The sequence below is a fragment of the Etheostoma cragini genome, chromosome 5, assembly GCF_013103735.1.
Source record: "Etheostoma cragini isolate CJK2018 chromosome 5, CSU_Ecrag_1.0, whole genome shotgun sequence".
NCBI classification, from domain to species: domain Eukaryota; kingdom Metazoa; phylum Chordata; class Actinopteri; order Perciformes; family Percidae; genus Etheostoma; species Etheostoma cragini.
In genome coordinates this window covers 11,420,042-11,439,552 of record NC_048411.1, presented here as the reverse complement: position 1 = coordinate 11,439,552, position 19,511 = coordinate 11,420,042, and the positions used below count along the sequence as shown (strand labels likewise).

Sequence of the window (19,511 nt, the reverse complement as noted above, 5' to 3'; positions counted from 1 at the left end):
TGTACTTTTGTAGGGTGTGATGCTCTGGTTTTCTTGCACACACTGAAGGCACAGTCAGTGTGTGCTTGTATAAAGTACATTGGCGTCTAAAGTATTTTCCTGTTCACAGCAACTAAATGTGAATTTAGGTGTGGATTATGTGTGTATGTGTTCATCAGGGCCGGACCAGTATAACCCCAGTGTGAAATCCGTACCCCAAATGGCTCTGATCTCCTCCAAAGAAGATCGATTTAAAGTCTCCGTGGACACCAACCCTGGACCAGGCGCTTATCAGGTAAGCATACTGTAAAAATGTAACTCTCAAGAAACGTTCTTACCTCCAAACACACTCCCAGTCTACACGACTCATAGAGCAGCCAGCATTCAGCAATAGTGTACTGACATGACTGTCGCTATGGATATGTGTCCTTAGATTTGTATGTGTTAATGTACGACCAACAGAGTATGATGAGACGGTAGTGTGTGTACAGTACAAAGTCCCTGTTTGTGTGTCTGGTGTATGCATGAGAGGCCACAAATATATGCCTGACTTTATCTCATGTTTCGATCCTCAGAGAATCTGCCAAATTTCTGCCTCTGACCTTGAGCTGTGCGGAAGAAATTGATTGCTTTGTAATTAAAAACAAAAAACAAATTTCAATTTGTTTCTGTGGTTTTGACCAATCTCCATCTGACGCAACACAAGGCTAAATGATGCCATTTCCTGCTCGAGGCAGCTTTGCAGGAGAGTTGTTCTTAATTGACTTGCCTAGTTAAATTAAACTGGCAAAAGTGAGTGCAGTGTTGTTTAATGCAGCCACCTTAGACTGTTGACAGAGACAAATGCACTATATGGTTGAAGCATAATACAGTTTTAATGAATTCTAACCAGAACCTTATCTCTCCCTGCTCAATTTCAGTGGGTTTTTAATAGGAATTACAGCCCTAGGTTACAGCTGTGTGTGTGTGTGTGTGTGTGTGTGCGTGCGTGTGCCTACGTGCGTGCACAAAATGATTGAAAGAGCTAATGTTGCTTCCAGTCCCTGCTGACTTTGAGTGGTAAACATCAAAGACAAAACCACTGAGTTTGATTTAAACATTACTACAGAGTTCATCATCATGTTCATGTCCATGGGTGTAACACTATCACAGGGCTCTTTCTTCTCTTCTCTGTCTGCCTGTCTCCCAATCTGCCTGCTGTCTCTGTATGGATTTATCTCCTCAACTTTTCCCTCTCTTCTCTTCTGCAGTCTCTGTCTCTCTCCTCACTGCCTTTTTCCACCTCTATATCCCTCTCCCCTCTAGCCTGGCATAGTCAGACTCATTTATTGTATTACTGTAGTCTGGAACCTCTTAGTTCATTTTCTCTATAAACAGACCAAAATGCATCTGCATGAAAAGGAATAGACCTGCTGTACAACCTAATCTCAGCAACTAAATGACGCGGCTCTGAGAGACACATGCAAGTTGCGGGAGAGCTGGTTCTGTTTTGAAGCAGGAACAAAAATGGCAACCTGGTTACAAACTTTCAAATTACAGCTTTAACCGGGTCCACTAAAACGGGTTTCTGAAAACATTTTAGGTGAGTGACATGCAATACACTAACGGAATATTATTATGTATTATTTGTATTTGATCAGCAATGCCTAGTTCAAGCCAGCCAATGAATGAAAGCAAGAGTAACAGCTTTATGGAAGTTCACCTCCACTTTAAGTTTACATATGTCCAGTTCCATTTCTTTTCAGAATCTATAGCCCCTGTCTCTGTCATCAATTTTCATTCTTTTCTATGCAAATTGCAACATGAATTAACAAGGCAAATAGTTTTGATGGATATACAGCAACACGTGACCCCCATTCTCCATTTCAGTTCATCTGGTTTTAGCACAGAGCCACAGCTCATATGAACCTCACCTCACTATTATAAGTGTGTTCCTCCACAGCGCTCTCTTCTACATCTCTCCATCCACCATCACATCTCACTTTTCTTTATCTTTTCTATGCAAATTTCATTTTTGGAACTGTTCATGATAGTCACCCAATTCTGTTTCATTAGGACTAATATTGTGTGTATGATATAGTAGGTACACGCCTGGTTGTTGTAGGTTTCAAAAATTGTAACGTTAAACAACATGCAACAGTGTGTGAGTGTGGCAATGAGAGTACCACTTGGTTAGTATTAAACGTCAGGAATGTAGGCAAAATGCAGTGCATATTTTTTTCCACATACATTTTTAAAACCTTTTTATCTTCCTGTGTAGATGCTGGCGGATGTTCTATCTTGCTCTACACGTCCTTCTCTGTCTCTCACTCTATCTCTCCTTCTCTCTTTTATAAGGGGAAGCTGTAGCTGCGTAAATCTTCCACTGACAGTAGCTAGTGAAACTGTTGAAGTATCTCATACCATCCTCTTCTCATGTCCTCTCCTCTCCCAGGGTATCTGAATGTAAAAAAAAAATATTCAACTAGGGCATTAAATTAAAAGTGAAATCTAAAGCCTTTTACTGGAGCCACTTCAGTCACTGCAGAGAGTAGAGTAAACGTTGGGACATAATCGGGACAAAGTAAAAATAGGACTTAAGCTAATAAGATCTTGCTACCTCCTACTGTAGAAGTGAATTGCAGACCAATACATAAGGCCCTGGGTTTAAATATGCATGTGTTTATATGTTTCAACTAGTGTACACTCACAAGCGAATTGCAAATTAACAGATAACCTGCCACCAGTGATACTACAAACTGTTTAGCTTTTAGTTGTTGTGTTTTTTTCAAAAATCCTTTGACTTGAGCTCAGATGTTGATGTGGAGTTCATATATACTATATGTATCAAGACCCTTACACTGACTAAGAAACATTTTGTGATTCACGCCTTATAGACACGGATGACTTTCATTGTGTTACATCTCGTAGCTTTAGGAGAATCAGTTGTCTGAGTCTATATGACACCATAGGCCATACAGTGTTAAAGATGGTGTGAAGTGGTGGTGAGAGGGAGAGAGGTAAGTAAGTGTTGAAGACAAGCATGCAGAGAGAATGGGATGATAGCTATGAGAAAGAGGGGCAGGGAGGGAAAGAAAAGGCATGGGCCGAGGTGAGACGGTGATGAAAAGGTGGTGGAAGAGCAAAGAGGAAGAGAAGCAGAGAGACAGACAGCAGCAAATGGAGCAGCTGAAGAGGGTAGTTAAATTCAACAGCTGAAATGTGTTCTGAGGGCCTGCAATCTGAAGCAGACAGCTACGTAATGGAATAGTAGCTTTTTTAGCATCAGTGTGTTCCTATATGTGTCCGTCCATACATGTGTGAGTAATGTCAGGCATCTATCTACATGAGCAGCAATAGGTCACAGTTAGGGCTCATTTAGTGTTTCCATTAAATGAACCATCCAAGGAACCGACTTCTGGAAAGTAGGCCCGATTAGCTTTCTCACTCATGGCACTGCTCTTATTGGTTGAGCTTAATTTAACTGTGTGATGATGAAACACAGGAATATAAAAAGACACAGGAGCAGACATCAAGCAGAAACAAATGTTAATTAAATGCTGTGATCTTTGCTGATATATAAACCTGCAGAGTGCAAAGCACATACAGAGCCACCAAAAAGAAGCTCAAGTTAATGTGATATTCATTATGAGTTAGAACAGAAGGTGTCCTTAACATAGCTGACATTTCATCAAATCTTCCTCGGAGTGTGCGCTTTATGTCTCAACATGTACCTTGTACGTGTGAACGTTTTTTATAGTTCTACTTTGCTTGCTGATGCTTCTAAGTGGGAAGCACAACCATCTGATAGCATCACATAATTTCTTTCTGATCAGGGTAGTTTAAAATAATCCTTATTATTCAAAATGCAAAAATGTCTCCCCATTGCTGCATTTTAATTCATCACACCCACTCTGCACAAACTTTCTGTGTTTGTTTGCTTCTGTCTTTTTGTGTGAGTTTGGATAGTTAGATCTCTAACTTATGACAGGTATGAGTTTGGATGACTACTTTATACTGTGTGTGTGTGTGTGTGTGTGTGTGTGTGTGTTAGCGCTGCAGCTAACAATTACTTTAGTAATTGAGTATTCTTCTGATTTTCTATTGATTAGATGAGTAATCGGATAAGTGAATAATTTTCTTCATTAAAGAGGAATAGTAAAAATACAAAAGAGAATAGTTTTGGCAGATCAGACAGCAGCACTCTTACAAACCTGCATGGTAACTAAAACCCCATTTTGTTATTGAGTGAGCTATGAAGACTCTCTGTTTCTGTGATTTAGTTATGTGTAGCAAAACAAAGACATCACCTTGTGTGAGTCTCTGCACACTCCAACAGAAAATTTGCATCCTTTGTTTTGCTGCCATGTGTTTAAGCATGCATGGGATGAAGCTTGTGTTGTTGTGTAATGCATTGTGTGTGTATTGTGGCGAAAGACTTTACATCCACTCTTTCTACTGTGCGTGTGTGCACACTTGTACATGTCTACAAACATACAGAGTAACATCATCACCAACTTGGAGCACAGATTCCCTTCTCCATCTCCCCTTTATGACCTAGTGAAACATCCCATAAGCTCCCTCATTATTGCTATGCCGGTGGTGTCATCACTTCCAAGAGCTCTTCACCATCTCCCCGACCTCCCGGCCAACCCTGAGGGTGACCTGGAGTTGAACCCACAACCCTTTTCCCATTAGGATCAATACTGAGATCTGAGCGGCCCCTGCAATGTGCCTAAATCCTACTGTGGCACCTCTGGCATACTGATGCGTATATGTGTGCTGGGAGGTTAGAGGAGAAAGAAAGGGAGAGAGAAAGAAATAACTTTTGTAATATCAAAGACGTTGATTCCTTAGGCAGTACCTAGGTGTTCATACAGAATGTGTCAGAATGTATGTCTGCATCTTAGCCTCTGTGTGTGTGTGTGTGTGTGTGTGTGTGTGTGTGTGTGTGCGTGTGCGTGTGACAAAGACAGAGACACAGTTTTAAGATCAGACTTTGAAACCCATATAGGATTTTAGTTTTTGGTACTGTTTTTAATGTTCCCCTTCATAAGACCTGGGTCAGACAGTCTAATCATTTGTATGTGTTGCTGCGTGTTAGTTGCATGCTAGTTTGTGAATTCCACTTTAATGACCACTTTCTAGCAGAATAAAAAATGTGTTGTACTTTGGGTGTAATTTATGTCTAAAGTCAAGGTTCAATAAATAAATCTGAGTAACCACCAGCAGCTTGATATGCAAAACATTTGATTAAAGAATCCTTCAAAAGGCATGCACAACTAAATGCTAATACAGAAAGAGGCTGTTGAATTGGAGAGACTCATTGATTCAACTATTGTGTGAGATAGGTCATGTGATTGGATGTGACTATAAAAATGACTTCCATGCTTGCCTGAACTAATGCAAAGTTCCATTCTTAAAAACATGCTGTGTTTTTTGGCATGTCCATTTCTTGGAGGACACAGTTAAGCTGTTTCACATGAGACTCCTGACTTCAGCAGACAGGTTCATACAAAGTTTATGTGAAGTTTTATTAGACGGTTGAATGCAATAAAAGCAGGGTGATTGGTGAAAAATGCCAAGAACGGATGATTACTCCTGTTTACAAGTCAAAGGACAACCACCCTCATCATCACTCCTCATTTGATCATTCTGGCCTCCATTATTTATTCCTTCATTTTGTTTCTTTTCTTCTATATTTCTAAGAGTATGTCCTGTTCAAATACACAGAAATATTTGCAATTGTAAATGATTATTTCTCTTTTTTTATACCTATTTTCTTTGGCCAGTTGTCTTAGTGTAATATCAGCCTGTTGTCTGCATCTTTTTCACATCTAGTACTGTTCAAAGGGTTGCATAAAAGGAAGGACGGTTTAATGCCACATACGAATCAAAACACAACCCCCATCTCTGTTTTTTTTTGTGTCTCTGCAGTTGAGTCCAGGCGTCATGAACACAGTACTGAAGGGCACCTTCAATGTGACGCTCAACAACCCTCTGGGTCCCTGCTGTTCCCCTCGTGTGGCCCCTGGCCTTTTAACCCCCCACAAGACCATTAACACTGTCACGCCCAACACCTTCATCGCCAGCAGCACTTCTTAGAGCTCTTTGTGGGTCAGAGTTCAGAAGTATGAGTGGTATGGGATAAAACATCAATCCAGTTTTTTAAAATCTTTTTCTGTTGAAAGTATAATAGACAATAAGTGAGCGTAGTTTCACATATTGAGTAAATTGTAAATCTAGACACTATAGTAATATGCAATGCAAGGTTTCAAGCAAGCTGTTTTGAAATGAATTGTGATGACAGTCATCACTGAAGCACTTTATAGCTTGTTTAAGTGTCATCCTCTGTTTGATATTTCTATTCCCTGCCACTGTTGAAAGCTTACTTAAAGAGAGAATTCCGGTTGACTTTAACATGAAGCACTGTTTTTTTTTTTATTTGTAGTGCTGTCAGTAGAGAGACAAATGAAACCCATCGGTGCTGCCTACACCGAGTTATCCTCCTGCTAGAGTTAGCACCCACAGGCTTAAACAGGGCAAGTTTTAAACTTGTTTTTAGCCTCTAAACATGTTCAAAATGTCATTACCAGTGCTTAACCATGTGCAGTGATTCCTTCCAAGTGAACACAGTGAATCTGATTGTAGTAGATGTGGCAGGAAGGCATAAAAGTTGTGAAAATCAATTAGTTTGGACTTCACCAGAAAACAGGAAATAAAGAGGTATGATTTAACACAACTTTTATGCCTTTCTGTCACATCTACTGCAATCGGATTTGCTGTGTTCACTTGGAAGGAAGGATACCTGAACATGGCTAGGCACTAACGGCATTTTGAACATGTTAAGAGGCTAAAAACACATTTAAAACTTGCCCTGTTTAAGCCTGTTGGTGCTAACTCTAGCAGGAGGAAAACACGGTGTAGGCAGCCCCGATTGGTTTCATTTGTCTCTCTACATACAGTACTGCAAATTAAAAAAAACAGAACTACATGTTGAAATTGACCAGAATATTCCTTTAAGCAGTCTGTCCAATCCCTTCATGTTTTGCCTTGCTTTGCTTTGCTTTGCATTGCTTTGCTTTGCTTTGCTTTGTGTGTGTGTGTGTGTGTGTGTGTGTGTGTGTGTGTGTGTGTATGTGTGTGTGAGTGTGTGTGTGTGTGTGTGTGTCTCAGCCTAACATTTGCTATCAGTATACAACACACAGTAGATCCCTAAAGCTGTTGTTTTAGTAATAGTCTAGTCTAAATTGCCCTCATTGCCAATTTACAAACAGTGCAGCTTAAAACTTTTTTAAACCAAAAATGTATCTGATCAAACTGCGGACTAATTAACTTTGTTTATTGTTTCAGGCAGCAGTTTGCGGGACGATGACGGCTTTTTATTCAGGGTCGCTAAATAAAATACCTACAATTACATCTAGAGCTGATGGTTCCCTCATTCTTTACCCGCAGTAATGACACGCTTGACACACTGATTCAGCGGTTTTGGTGGGTCAGTTCCTTCTGCATGAACCACTTTGTTAATCAATAACAATTAAAAAGCTATTAGTATGAATATTGCCTTAGGTCTATTTGAAAGGATTTTATTCTATATAAAAAAGGTCTTGTCTGAAAGGCGCTTTGTTTTCTTAAAGCAGCAATCCAAAGATCCAATTTGACATAAATAAGTCAAAGATAAAAAATTATGGGAAGGTTTGCTAAATAGATTTTAATGTGCTGCCCGTGTTGGCTGATGACTTGTTAAGCTGGGTAAGTAGCACAGGATCACATACAGTCTGTGCTCAACTACTGGACAACTTACATGCCAAGATTGTCACAAATCATGTGTTATGTAATGACAATTGACCAGTGCATGAGACAATTAGAAAACAAAAGTAGAAAAATTAGAATTAAAAAAAGCTTCACAGCTATACATTATTGCTAAGCATGCATAAATCATGAATCCATTTATTAAGTATATTTGTGCTGACTACCAGAAAAACAGGTGTGAAAGTCATATAGAAGACTCATAACTTATGTTGCAGTGTTGTTTTTTTTTGTACACTGATATTCTTTGCTCATTAATCAAATTAGTCCCACCTTTAGTTTCTCACACACGCGCACAGACACACATACACACACACACACACACACACACATATGCTACATAACACGCAGAAACACAAATCGGCAACAGCATGTGAAAGTGCATTCTGCTCATAAAAACGTGGGCTTGCAGCTTAACATGCAGAGGCAAGATTGGATGCGTGATCACACTATAAAATATTAAGTATACAAAGCCATGACACACCTGTAAGAGGAGAAAGGCTGAAGAGAAAGCAAACAGAAGTTTTGCGGAGCAGTGATGGAGGCAACAGTTTGGCTTTTTGGGAAAAACGCAGCGAGGAAACGCTGGCGCTGTCCGTGTCCAGAGAGAGGACGCTGGACAGCTCATGAGGAAGCTGTTGGCTGTCGACTGCCAGAGGGCACTGAGGCCAATAGCTGTTTTCCGACCGTGACACCATGCAACTTTGGGTTCATAACAATGCTTGTTTCCTCTCTCACCGATAGCTATAAGAGAAGATTGTTACAATATACCTCATATCTCATATCTCATATGAAGCTTCAGGCAGCAGCCAACTGGGGTGAGTTGTAGCTGATTGCCTTGTAACCTCAGAGTGACTACTGTACCCCATGTAAAACCACAGCTGGTCTATTTAATGCTGAGTTTACAGATAGAAAAAACAAGATTTAACGTGTTATTTAACATGCTTTAGAGGTGGTGTTCCTTTCAGACAGAGCCAGCCTAGCTTTTTCCCCATTTTGCTTTATGCTATGCTAAGCTAACTTGCTTCCGGCTGCACTTTGGATCAGAATCAGCTTTATTTGCCAGGTCAGAGGACACATACGAGGTATTTTTCTTTGTAGCATCGTTGCTCACACTTTGCTTACACACAAAATAAACAAATTACAAAACAACCAAAACAAAAAATATACACTAATATATACATACAATATATACACATTTAAGTACCACACAGACATGAGAGAGGTATCAATCGTCTCATCTAAGTCCTAGCATGAAATGTCAAAGTATTGCTTTGAAATGAGTAAAAACATTTGCCTTGTTGTAACACATGTCTTTTTGATTATCCTATTGGACTTGTGCCTCGGTTATCAGAGATGGCTTTGACGAGGGGACGCAGGCGGTTCAAAGTGTCAGATAAACCACTTTCACTGGCCTTTACCATTGGAAAGTGTAGATTTATGCTCCTCTTCTCTGCTGATCACTCACCATAAATCAGCTATTCATGGCTATGTGTAAATGTGTGTTCCCAGTCCTAAAAGACAAAGAAAGGAAGTAACAAGAAGTGTTTAAGCATCAACAGAAGAGCACAGATGACACCGTGCATGTGAGTCTTGTTGTTGGTCATATCTGATTGGAATTAACCAATCCTTACTTCCCGTGTTGAATGCCTCCTTGTCCTGCTGTGTTCAAAATGTCTGAGTGTCCAGAGTAACAGGTTCGACAGAGCATCATGTCTCTAGTCTTTCCTGCGGGCCTTTTAGCCTAATGAGGTGTTTACCCCCTATCATTATTCAGCTAGGAGCAAAGCCGAGAGAGACAGAGGGGGGTAGAGGGAGCGGAGGGGTAGAGAGAGTAGGGTAAAATATAGAGCAAAATGTAGAAGGAAGAAAGGCAAGAAAAAAAGGAGGTGAAGGAAAAAGGCAAGTGTAAGATGGAGAAAAAATGAGAGATTATATATGGGCAGAGGAAAGATCAGAGAGTTGGGAAAAAACGAGTAGCAGAGGAGGAAAGAAGGGGAAATAGCCTGGTGTTATTTATGCCTCCCTCGGCACTCGTCTTTACCTTTTTTTTTTTCTCCACTAGCTGTTTTACATCAGCGATCTAATTAAATCAAATAAATCACATCGCACACACACAAGTACGCACACACAGCCACAACAGCCCCTCCCGATTCTGGGATTGTGAACATCTCCTCCTCCATCCCCCTCCACACGAGATTGAATAAATCTCGATTATGGTGCATTACACGGCACATCATTCATGTTGTTTATAGGTCCAAAATATGCAAACAGACCAGGGGCATTAAAGTGATCGATGTTCGAATGGGTTCTTCTTTCTGTTCCGTTCTCATCTCTCACGCAGCACCAAGTGCCGTCACTTACAGATGTTTTGTGTGGGAGGAAGACAGATTGTATCCTGTCCTCACGTTGTCCCCTTGTGATGGCTATTTTTATTGTCTTTGTGCCCAGGCATCTAAAAGGCATTTTTTTATACCTCATTTGCTAAAGCACTCTGTCTCTGCCGTTGAGCCATTAATAAATCTAATTAGCTCTGCCAAACCTTGAAGCTGTCCCTGAGAGATCTCTTGATAATTGTAAAACAGAGGTAAGTTGATCAGTGTTTTTTATTTAGGTTACAGTGGGACTTTTAATACATGGAACACATGCAAAACAACTAGCAGCTGCTAAAGCTGCAGGTACACCAGGAAATAACTGCTTCTGGGAATCGATTGTTTGGGTATATATTGTCCAAATATGTTGTTAGCAAATGATATGATTTGAACCAAGCATGACATTCTTATTCCTCTTCCATAATAACCACAGTTTTGTAAAGCAATGTCATTGCATTTCAGCAGTTAAAAAAAAGACACATGGTCTATTTGATTCTTTGTTTTACAAAATCTTCTGTATTTTTCCTTGGTGATTTCATTCCATTCCATCAAAGAGATGGCATTTATTTTAAATTGTCCGATGCTTTTTTTAACCGACAGTAGTACGACAAAATGGTCTTTATATGTGTTCGGTTTTTTATGTTATGCTTCTACTTTTGTTAAAAAAGATCTCACATTAACTGTTTTTATTCTAGTTAGGGTTGAGTTTCATTGCAGTAACTTCAGTAGCATCAAAATTAAAAGCACTATAATAACTGTGTGAAGATGACATTTTGTCCATATCAATCCACATTTCTACTGACTTCAGAAGACTTTAAATAAAAATGCCTTACATGCTTAAGTCAGGAGCAGGAGGCGGTTGCCCTGTGCACAAACCATGTCAAAGATTGAGATAGAACCAGGATATTTATGGAAGGGGGGGGGGGGGGGGGGTACTTTTGTTCCACTGTGAATAAGTCATAGTAACCTTCCATTATTTCTCTGCAATGTAAAAGTAGAGATGCAACTCACCAGAGGTCAAACTCATTTCATCAATCCTCTGCTGACCTTCGTAATTTATTTTGTCAATACATGTAAATGTAAAGTGCTATATTTAGCCACGATCATCTTGAGATGACAGCTTCACACTTGCAAACAGGTCGGCGAGGGCCAGATTAGCCGGTGTCTTTAATTAAAGGAGATGTACAGTAGTGCATAAGAATCAATGTGGAGGTTAACAAGTGCTGACAAGGGCAGAAGAGACAGTGTGGCTTCATTTAGATCCTACAGTGAGAAGAATGAGACAGGGTTGTAATCAGTGGAAGTCACTGCTGAAATCCTCTTTGCATCTATCCACCTTTAGGTCTACAGCTGCTCTGGATAATTATTTCCTTAATGGAGGACACAAGGGTATTGTGGGTATTTCATGTTTGTGAGCTTGTAATGCAGCTGTTTAGGGCTTCCGCACTAATGAGATTTGCCGAACAATTACTCCAATTCTTGAGAGTAAAGGTTTTAAAATACATGCAGGTATGTTGTATCTTACATGGAAGATAAAGCTGACTTTGATCACCCTTCTATGGAACTGTTTATGTCCTGGTTTGATTTAAGCCTTTGTGTTTTCTGTCATCTGGCACCATCATCTACTGTGTGCAAGACAACAATTTGTTAAACTATCTCAAAGTGTTGTTACAGGTACGTGGAGCAAGCTTTTGCTTAATTAAAACGTGTTTCACACACTCCCATACACTAGCTGGCCAAAAATCTCCACTGAAAAAATACATTTGCTTTATACACTTGGCTGCACTGCTTACTTTGTCTTTTTCTTCTCCTTCTTTCTCTCTCTCTCTCTCTCTCTTTCTCGCTCTCTCACACACACACACACACACACACACACACACACACACACACACACACACACACACACACACACACACACACACACATTATCTCTGAATAATTTCACCACAAAAAACATTTGCTCTTCATTGTCACACATAGGCTACTCTTCCCACCACCTCCCCCCCCCTCTCTCTTCACTTTCCACTATGGCTGCAAGTTACTGATAAATTATTAAAAAGTCTTGTCTCGAGACAACTGTATCCCTCATTTGGGAGTTTTTAACTCGTGTCCAGTACATTTGGTCTGCTGACCTTACAATTGCAGTGTTTCAAAAGGTTACAGTGCTGAGACATTCATCATTGACACTGATAAGCAAACATAAATGGCATTAGGGGTTTGCAGTGAGTCAGTGAGTTCATAACACCAATACCCCTTGTGTGTATTTTGCCCTCTATTTTGTCAAGGAAAAGCTCATTTTGTTTATTAGTCACACAGTTCGACACACTTCAGTACAGCTGCTCAACCTAAACATCGTCTAACCCCAGATGGCTACCCACTGTGTAGCTTCACTGGATTGCTTGGGGACTCAACGAGGATGGTTAATTCATTTATTTTACCTGCTCACACTTTTACAACTCGTCCTGAAAATCCAACCAATGAGTATTGGACATTAGACTTTATTATAAAGGCTGTAATAAAAGCCATTTATTTTCAGGTGATTGTCCCAGGAAGAGTAATCTTTCATTTGAAACAATTCAGGTGGATTTCTAATGCGTGTCTCTTTTTTTCTGTCTCACACCTTCAAGGTGTGAACTTTTCTCCTTTGCAGAGGGCTATGTCAACAGATTTGACAAGCATGCTTACTTTGATGTGACACCACAATAATAAGCCATGTCTCCACTGAGGTTATTATTTTAATTATTATCAAAACAGTATCACATTGTGTTGTAACTCATGCACTATATGCAGATGGACTATATAACATATAGATTCATATGAGTCATTGTGGCACAGCTTTCTTTTTGCTACATCCTTATGTTACATCAGTAAACAATTGAGAGGGTAAGTGATATTGGCCACATTTATCATGAGGGATAGCTAGGCTGTTCTTTTCAACTTTATATCATGATTGATATTTTCTGTAAACGATCCGATTGTCGGACATTTGATGCGTAGACAAATAAAGCTCTTACAATATTCAACAAACACTTGCCGTTTCGAAGTTCATGGCAACAATCTAGCTATCACTGTAATTTAATAAAACAAATTTCTACCCCAGATTACATCGGTTTCTCAAATGAGGGAAACAGTGCCTCTATGGGTTGTAACGACTGCTCCAGCCAGTGTGTGTGTGTGTGGTTACGGTGTTATACCGACGTCAACCCAACAGGCAACAGGTGAAGCAGGCCTTCTGTGATTAAAACCTGATTAAAACATAAGCTAACAGTTGATGCGGTTGGTGGCACACACAGCTTCTAAATTGTGTATCACGGACTCCGGAAAGGAAACACAAACTAGCCTACTTGAGTTATTACAAAGCCAGTTAACGTTATACTTTGGTCTTACAAAAAGACGAGAAAGTTAAAATTTTAATGAAAAAAGCGGGAGTTAGCTTGTTTTCCGGTGTTGCTAATGATAACAGCTAGCTAACGTTTTTTGCAAGCACGCTAAGCTAGCAGCGAGGCATTCTGTCAGCAATCAAAGAACAACAAGTGCAGTGGGATAATGGCTTCTTTGAACATTTCATCTTCAAATGGACCACGTCATCACCATGAGGAAAATGAGAATGGACTTTGACATCAAATAACGTGAGTCATATACACCCTGTATATAACGTTATCTGTAGCTATGTCTGTCTGGTCTTCGCTCGCTGGTTTCTTTGCTGATGGTTATTTGGTCTCTGTAGCTATATTCAATATTATAAATGCTTCGAGCTGCTGAGCAAATGTTGCATGCATTGGTTATGCAGTCACCTGTTGACTGTGTGTGATTTGTGAATGACCTCAGGTTTGCTTGCTTGTGAGAATTTCTTTATTCTTGTGTTTTAAGCTGTTCTCTATAGTGATATTAAATATTAAACAGAATACAGGCCTTAGGCTTTCGTAGGCCTACTGTAGCTACATGCATTGATGAACATTTTTTTTTTTTTTTAGATCTGTTAAGCCTTCAGTCTATTTAGCATGCAGTACGAGTTCTTAAGATTCATACCAGTAGGTATAGCTTTGTTGTACGGAATATATTAATGCACAAGTAACATTTGTAAGCCATGAATATATAATATTCAGTTGACACTGGAGGTATTCATTTAACTGCTTATTATTGATGTTTTAGTTTGCAGAAGTGAGCTGGACTGCATTAAAAGGTGTTTCTATGTCACATTAAGTGTAAATCTGTTTTCTTAAACAATGGGAATTGAACGTTACACCTCACTGTAATGACCTGGAAATTGTTAAGTTAGTAGGTATATACCAACTAACTTAACAAATTCGATGACCCTACATACGTTCTGACTTGGCTTCTGAACCTCTCCAGGTAATTTGAGGTTATTTATACTGGCCACTCTAAATCAAGAAGCTGACCCCATAAGCATTCTGCATTTTATCTAAAACCTCATGTTTGCACCGTATTTGTGCATCTTGTTGTGCCTCATGCATGCCTGTGTGTTTCCTATTTTGTGTTTATTTGAGAGAGAAGATAAGAAGAAAAAACCTGTGTGTTTGCACAAACTGCGAGACTTTGTTCTTGTGTTCCGAGCCTTTTTCCATGTGTGTCTGTGGGAGTGCTGGGGCATGTGTATCATTGTGACATATTGAATCAATCCCTAAGCTCTGTTCGCTCCAGTGCAGCGGGAGCCTCGGGCCACTCATTTATCTTACCGGTCTTTGCTGTTGGGCACAGCTACGGTGATCGTGATTGGCAGCCATTACCAAACCCCCGGTGGGAGGACACGCCTCATTGGTTCAGAGCAGATTTGAAGGCGGGTCGAAAGGAAAGATAAAGAAGTGTGTGCCCATCTGTGGATTTATTGATGATACTAAGGTGTACTCCGGTTACTGTGTCACTTTGGTATAATTCATGATCCCACAAAGAGGGATGTTTGAAGAAATGACACATGTTCTTACGAACACAGTCACTGCCTGCATAGATATTGAATCAACTGTGTGTACGATTGGGCTCTTTTCTCGCGTGCTTGCATTTATGTGCCTGTGAATCTGTGGTAGGGGCTGTGAATCTTTACTGGTCTCACGGTTCAGTTACGATTATCCAGTGATTCGAATCGATTTAATATCACAATTCATGACCTCCTTCATATATATCTGACTGAGTCAGATAAACAGTATATGAACTCCCCTTTTTTATCATATCTGCTCTTAAAAAGACACTTTCTGAATGTAGCGGAGTCTGGATGCAGCAGACAAGAGACAAAAACAACAAAAAGCAGCGACCTGAAAATCATCATCAGTAGGCAATAATCGATTATGGTCTGTCACTGCATCGATGCAGAATTGTCCACGTCCGCATTGAGATGCAATGATTAATTTCAACACTGTGTGTGTGTGTCTGTGTTTTAAGCAGCAAGGTACTTTAAATGGAAATATACTTGACATTTAGGAGGAGATGTAATCAGCGCCCATTAGAAAGCAGCTGATTTCCTCTTCAGAGCTCCCTTACCGCCCTCCCTCTCAAACTGCCTCCCCCTGCTTCTCTCTCTTTTTTTCCATTTCACCACAGTATATAATTTTCTTTTTCACCCTTTTGATTTATTTCTTTTTCTTTCACATTCTGCTGCCTGGCCTTCTTTGTTCCTTTCAATCTAATTTACCTGTGCACTCTCTTCCTCTCTCCCCGCTTCCCTTCTCCTCCTGCTCCCCCGTCTTCCCCCATCAGGCTGTTGGAGTTCAAGAATAGATGTCTGATTTAATTTCCACATTTTGCTGCGTCCATCACGGTGTCATTATTAGGGCTCATTGTCAAACAAATAGCAGGAGAGTTGTATTATGTGAATCATTGGAGAGATATTCCGTTTGAAGCTTTAAGGTTGAGATCGCAGCATAACATGCAAACAAATCCACATGATTATAACTGCTGCTTTCTCTCATCGTTATTACATTACTGCCAAATATAGTATATTAAAAGTTGTTTGACTATAGATAAGCACCCATCCCCATAATATAATAACCATTTTAATTTTGTTTTGTAGAGTATATGATAGAAAAAGCAGTTTACTTAACCTTTTAGTCTACTGTCACAAGTATTCCAGTTCTTTTAAACACCTCCGGCATTACTTTTCATCGGTGCAGTTAAGTGTGTCGTAGAGTTTGTTCGGGACCGGTTCAGTATTTTTCACGCCACTATGCTTTACCTTCTAAGATGCATCTTCAGTAAGTGCAGTGGCAATTATTTTCTTGATTATTGTCTGGTCTATAATATGTTAGACTACAGTGAAACATAGCCTTCCCATCACAGTTTCCTTCAATTTGCTGGTTTTGTTTGACCAACAGCCCCAAACGCAAAAGCTGGAAACAGAGAATTTTTTTGTTTGAAAAGCGATTATTATCAGAAATGGTTGCAAGTCAAACTTTCAGATAGTGGAGGTAAACGGCTCATGTTTTGTTTTCTTTGTAGTTGAGAAACTAGAGTGAGTCTTTTATTAGGTTCTCACATAGTATATAAGAATTCTAACGTTTTGGGCTGGAACCATGATTTTCAGTCATCTCCTGTGTTCTTTTTTGATTATTTGATTAATCGTGTTAGTGAAAAATGCTTAGCACAATTTCCAAGGTGAAATCTTTTTAAATATCTTTTCTTTCTGTCCCAATAGTCCCAAACCCAAAGATATTACATTTGAAAGAAACGAAACAAGGGAAAGCAGTAAATCCTCACATTTGAGAAGCTGCCAACATGGAATCAAAAATCATTAATTTTTTTAGCTAATCGATGGACCAACAAACCATTTCAGCACTCTCTTGACCAAACTGTAAAAAGTGATCATGTTTTTCAGTTACTGTTATGTGTTTAGTAATCTTTATCAGGTTGTTACTATCTATCACTCATTCTCATGATGATTCACATCATGATCATCGTCACTCCTCCCTCTCTCCATCGGCCTTTCCTCATCAGGAGACCATAGTTAAAGAACAGAGGTCTGATTTCATTTGCACAGTCTTCTGTGTTCATTTCAATTTCATTATCAAGGTGTCTTGTCTGACAGATTGTACTGGGGTTGTCTTGCGACAAAGAATAACCAAACAGTACCCTGATTAGCATATCCTGATTAGCGTGTGCTACGAATATCCTGGAAACCTTTTTCCAGATGCTCCCCAGAAACAACCGTCTGTATCGTCAGTTTGGCTGTGCCCTCCTCACAGATACAAACATGCCTTTTATGTTAGGAAGGGCCGGGACAAGGGTTTTTGAACAGGACTGTGTGTGCATGTATGTTTTTGAAGTTTAGTGCATGTGGATTTCTTTTTCAACACAACTTTTATCCGCCATTTATATAAAAAGCAGTTTTTAGGTAAGGTCATGTTAGATAAGTGACGGATGGAACTCTTTAGTGAGATACCAGTGTGTTTTAGTTCATGCTCAGAGTCAAAACAACAAACAGCCATGCTTTTTTGCTAAGGGATCCTCAGAGTTTTGGAATATTAGAATTGATGAAAACAGGTGGGAGAACAAATCCTATCAATTAATGATAAACAGGGGAGAGGTGAGCGTGTGTCAGCGTGGCGCGGATGCCTCTGTGAGATTGTGGATACAGAGTTTGATTTCAGATCAGAGGGTGAGAGAGTTATATGAAAAGGAAACATGAGTGGGAGTAATTAGCTAGGGCAGGTGCGCAAGGGTGAAGTACAATAGAAAATAAATATCTGCAAAATCGGGTCAGCCGAATCTGTAGCTGGAGAGGAAAAGCAGCTTTTAGCCTCTGTAATAATGAGACTGAACCAGCGGATAACAGTGTTAAATGTCAAGACGAAAGGCAGCCGATGAGATCCAGCGTATATGGTCCATCCCATTGTGAAACTGTAAAAAACAGACTACTGTTATTTTCTGCAGATTACCAGATGATAATAAACTCGTACGAGAAGAGCCAGGTCTGCGCAGAATCGATCACCGGCGATCGCCGCCCGCTGCATACCGATTAGATTTATGTCTGAGTCGATCCCGACTTGCTCTGACGTTGTGCCTACGTGGGCACCAATAGTCTCAAGAGATCCAGAGTATGCTGGGAAACGCCGGCGTCTCAGCTGATCTAACAGCTGATTGGTTCAGAATCGGTAAAAAATGTGACGTTTTAGATTACTTTTTATTGTTTTTGAATCGGATGGATTTTAACTGTCATTTTTCTGATTTTAAATGCTTATTCTATACAGAACACATGTAGTGTGCCTGATAGAGACCTTATCAGAGACTAAATCTGTTCAGATCAGGGATCACACACAGATTGTTGTTCACATCAGCAACAGATTGCATTTAGAGAATTGTGACCGCTGGTACCAGCTGATATATGTGTCTGATAACATTTTATTAAATTGGAATCGGACCGTACAGGACGTGAGTATTTCTTTGACTTCCTGTTCAGCCTGAAGGCTGCTGGAATCGGCTGGAAACCGAAGCTTTTTGTCACAAGAAGAGGTGAAGTTTATCTGGAACGAGCCTACTGTTTCTGTGGAAACACAAAGCAACATGTACTTGAAAAGAAATGTGAAGTTAATCCATTTCTCTGTCTCTCCATGTGAGATTGGACAGAGATGAAGGGCTTGAAGGCTACTAGACAGATTGAAGGTCAAGGGGGCTTCATTAATTCAAATCCAAGCAATGTGAAAGATGTGATTTTGTTTTTGTTTTTCTTTTTTCTCTGATTATTTAATTTTGCTTTCACTAATCGCAATTATTATGCTTTGAACTGCACTTGGATTTTAGCTTGTATATTTGCTTGTGCAATCATGTGAGGTTGATTTCAAGATTAACAGTAAATAATCACTGCCTTTGTGACTGTAATTATGAAGCCAGATGTGATGACACGAGCTGCTACATGATATACATCAGTCTCACAACTAAACCCTGATTTTTTGGCAGATGGTGTTTCTGTTTTGAAATGTTTTTCATTTCATTCACTCTGTATCCAAAATTGATGTGCCACCACTCAGTGATTTTTGGATGCTCTTGTGATGGAGACGAGATGAATGCTGATTGAGTTTTGGCTTTCATCTTAGAAAAATAAAAATGAGTAACATTTCATAAAACACTGAAAGCATGACATTGTTTCATGCAGATTTTGTGATATAAAATTGTATTTAATTCCTGTATTTCTTTGCAGTTCTTATTTGTTTTCATTTTTTGTCATGCTTCCCAATCCACTTTTCCAAAGAATAGAATCTTTTTTTTGTATACATGTTTATCAATTATCAATATCAACACCAGTACTTACACTCAAAGGGCAGCGGAACCAACCTGTAAACACAAGGCTGGCATACTATAAGCCTTTAAGTTGATGTGACAAACTGTTGCCTATATTTCCACATCCAACAGATAAAAAGCAACATTAGC

The 19,511-nt window shown here is 39.6% G+C and overlaps 1 protein-coding gene across 1 annotated transcript in view; it reads left to right on the top strand.

Annotated features, from left to right (window-relative positions):
• The window catches only part of stpg2 (sperm-tail PG-rich repeat containing 2), a 48,840-nt gene extending 41,290 nt beyond the window's left edge, over positions 1 to 7,550 (top strand). The window contains exons 12-14 of the mRNA XM_034872228.1: positions 159 to 274; positions 5,896 to 6,089; positions 7,312 to 7,550. Of these exons, the coding sequence (XP_034728119.1) occupies positions 159 to 274; positions 5,896 to 6,063 (284 nt within the window). The 3' untranslated portion in view covers positions 6,064 to 6,089; positions 7,312 to 7,550. The remainder of the gene's footprint in view (positions 1 to 158; positions 275 to 5,895; positions 6,090 to 7,311) is intronic.
• The last annotated feature ends 11,961 nt before the right edge of the window (positions 7,551 to 19,511 follow it).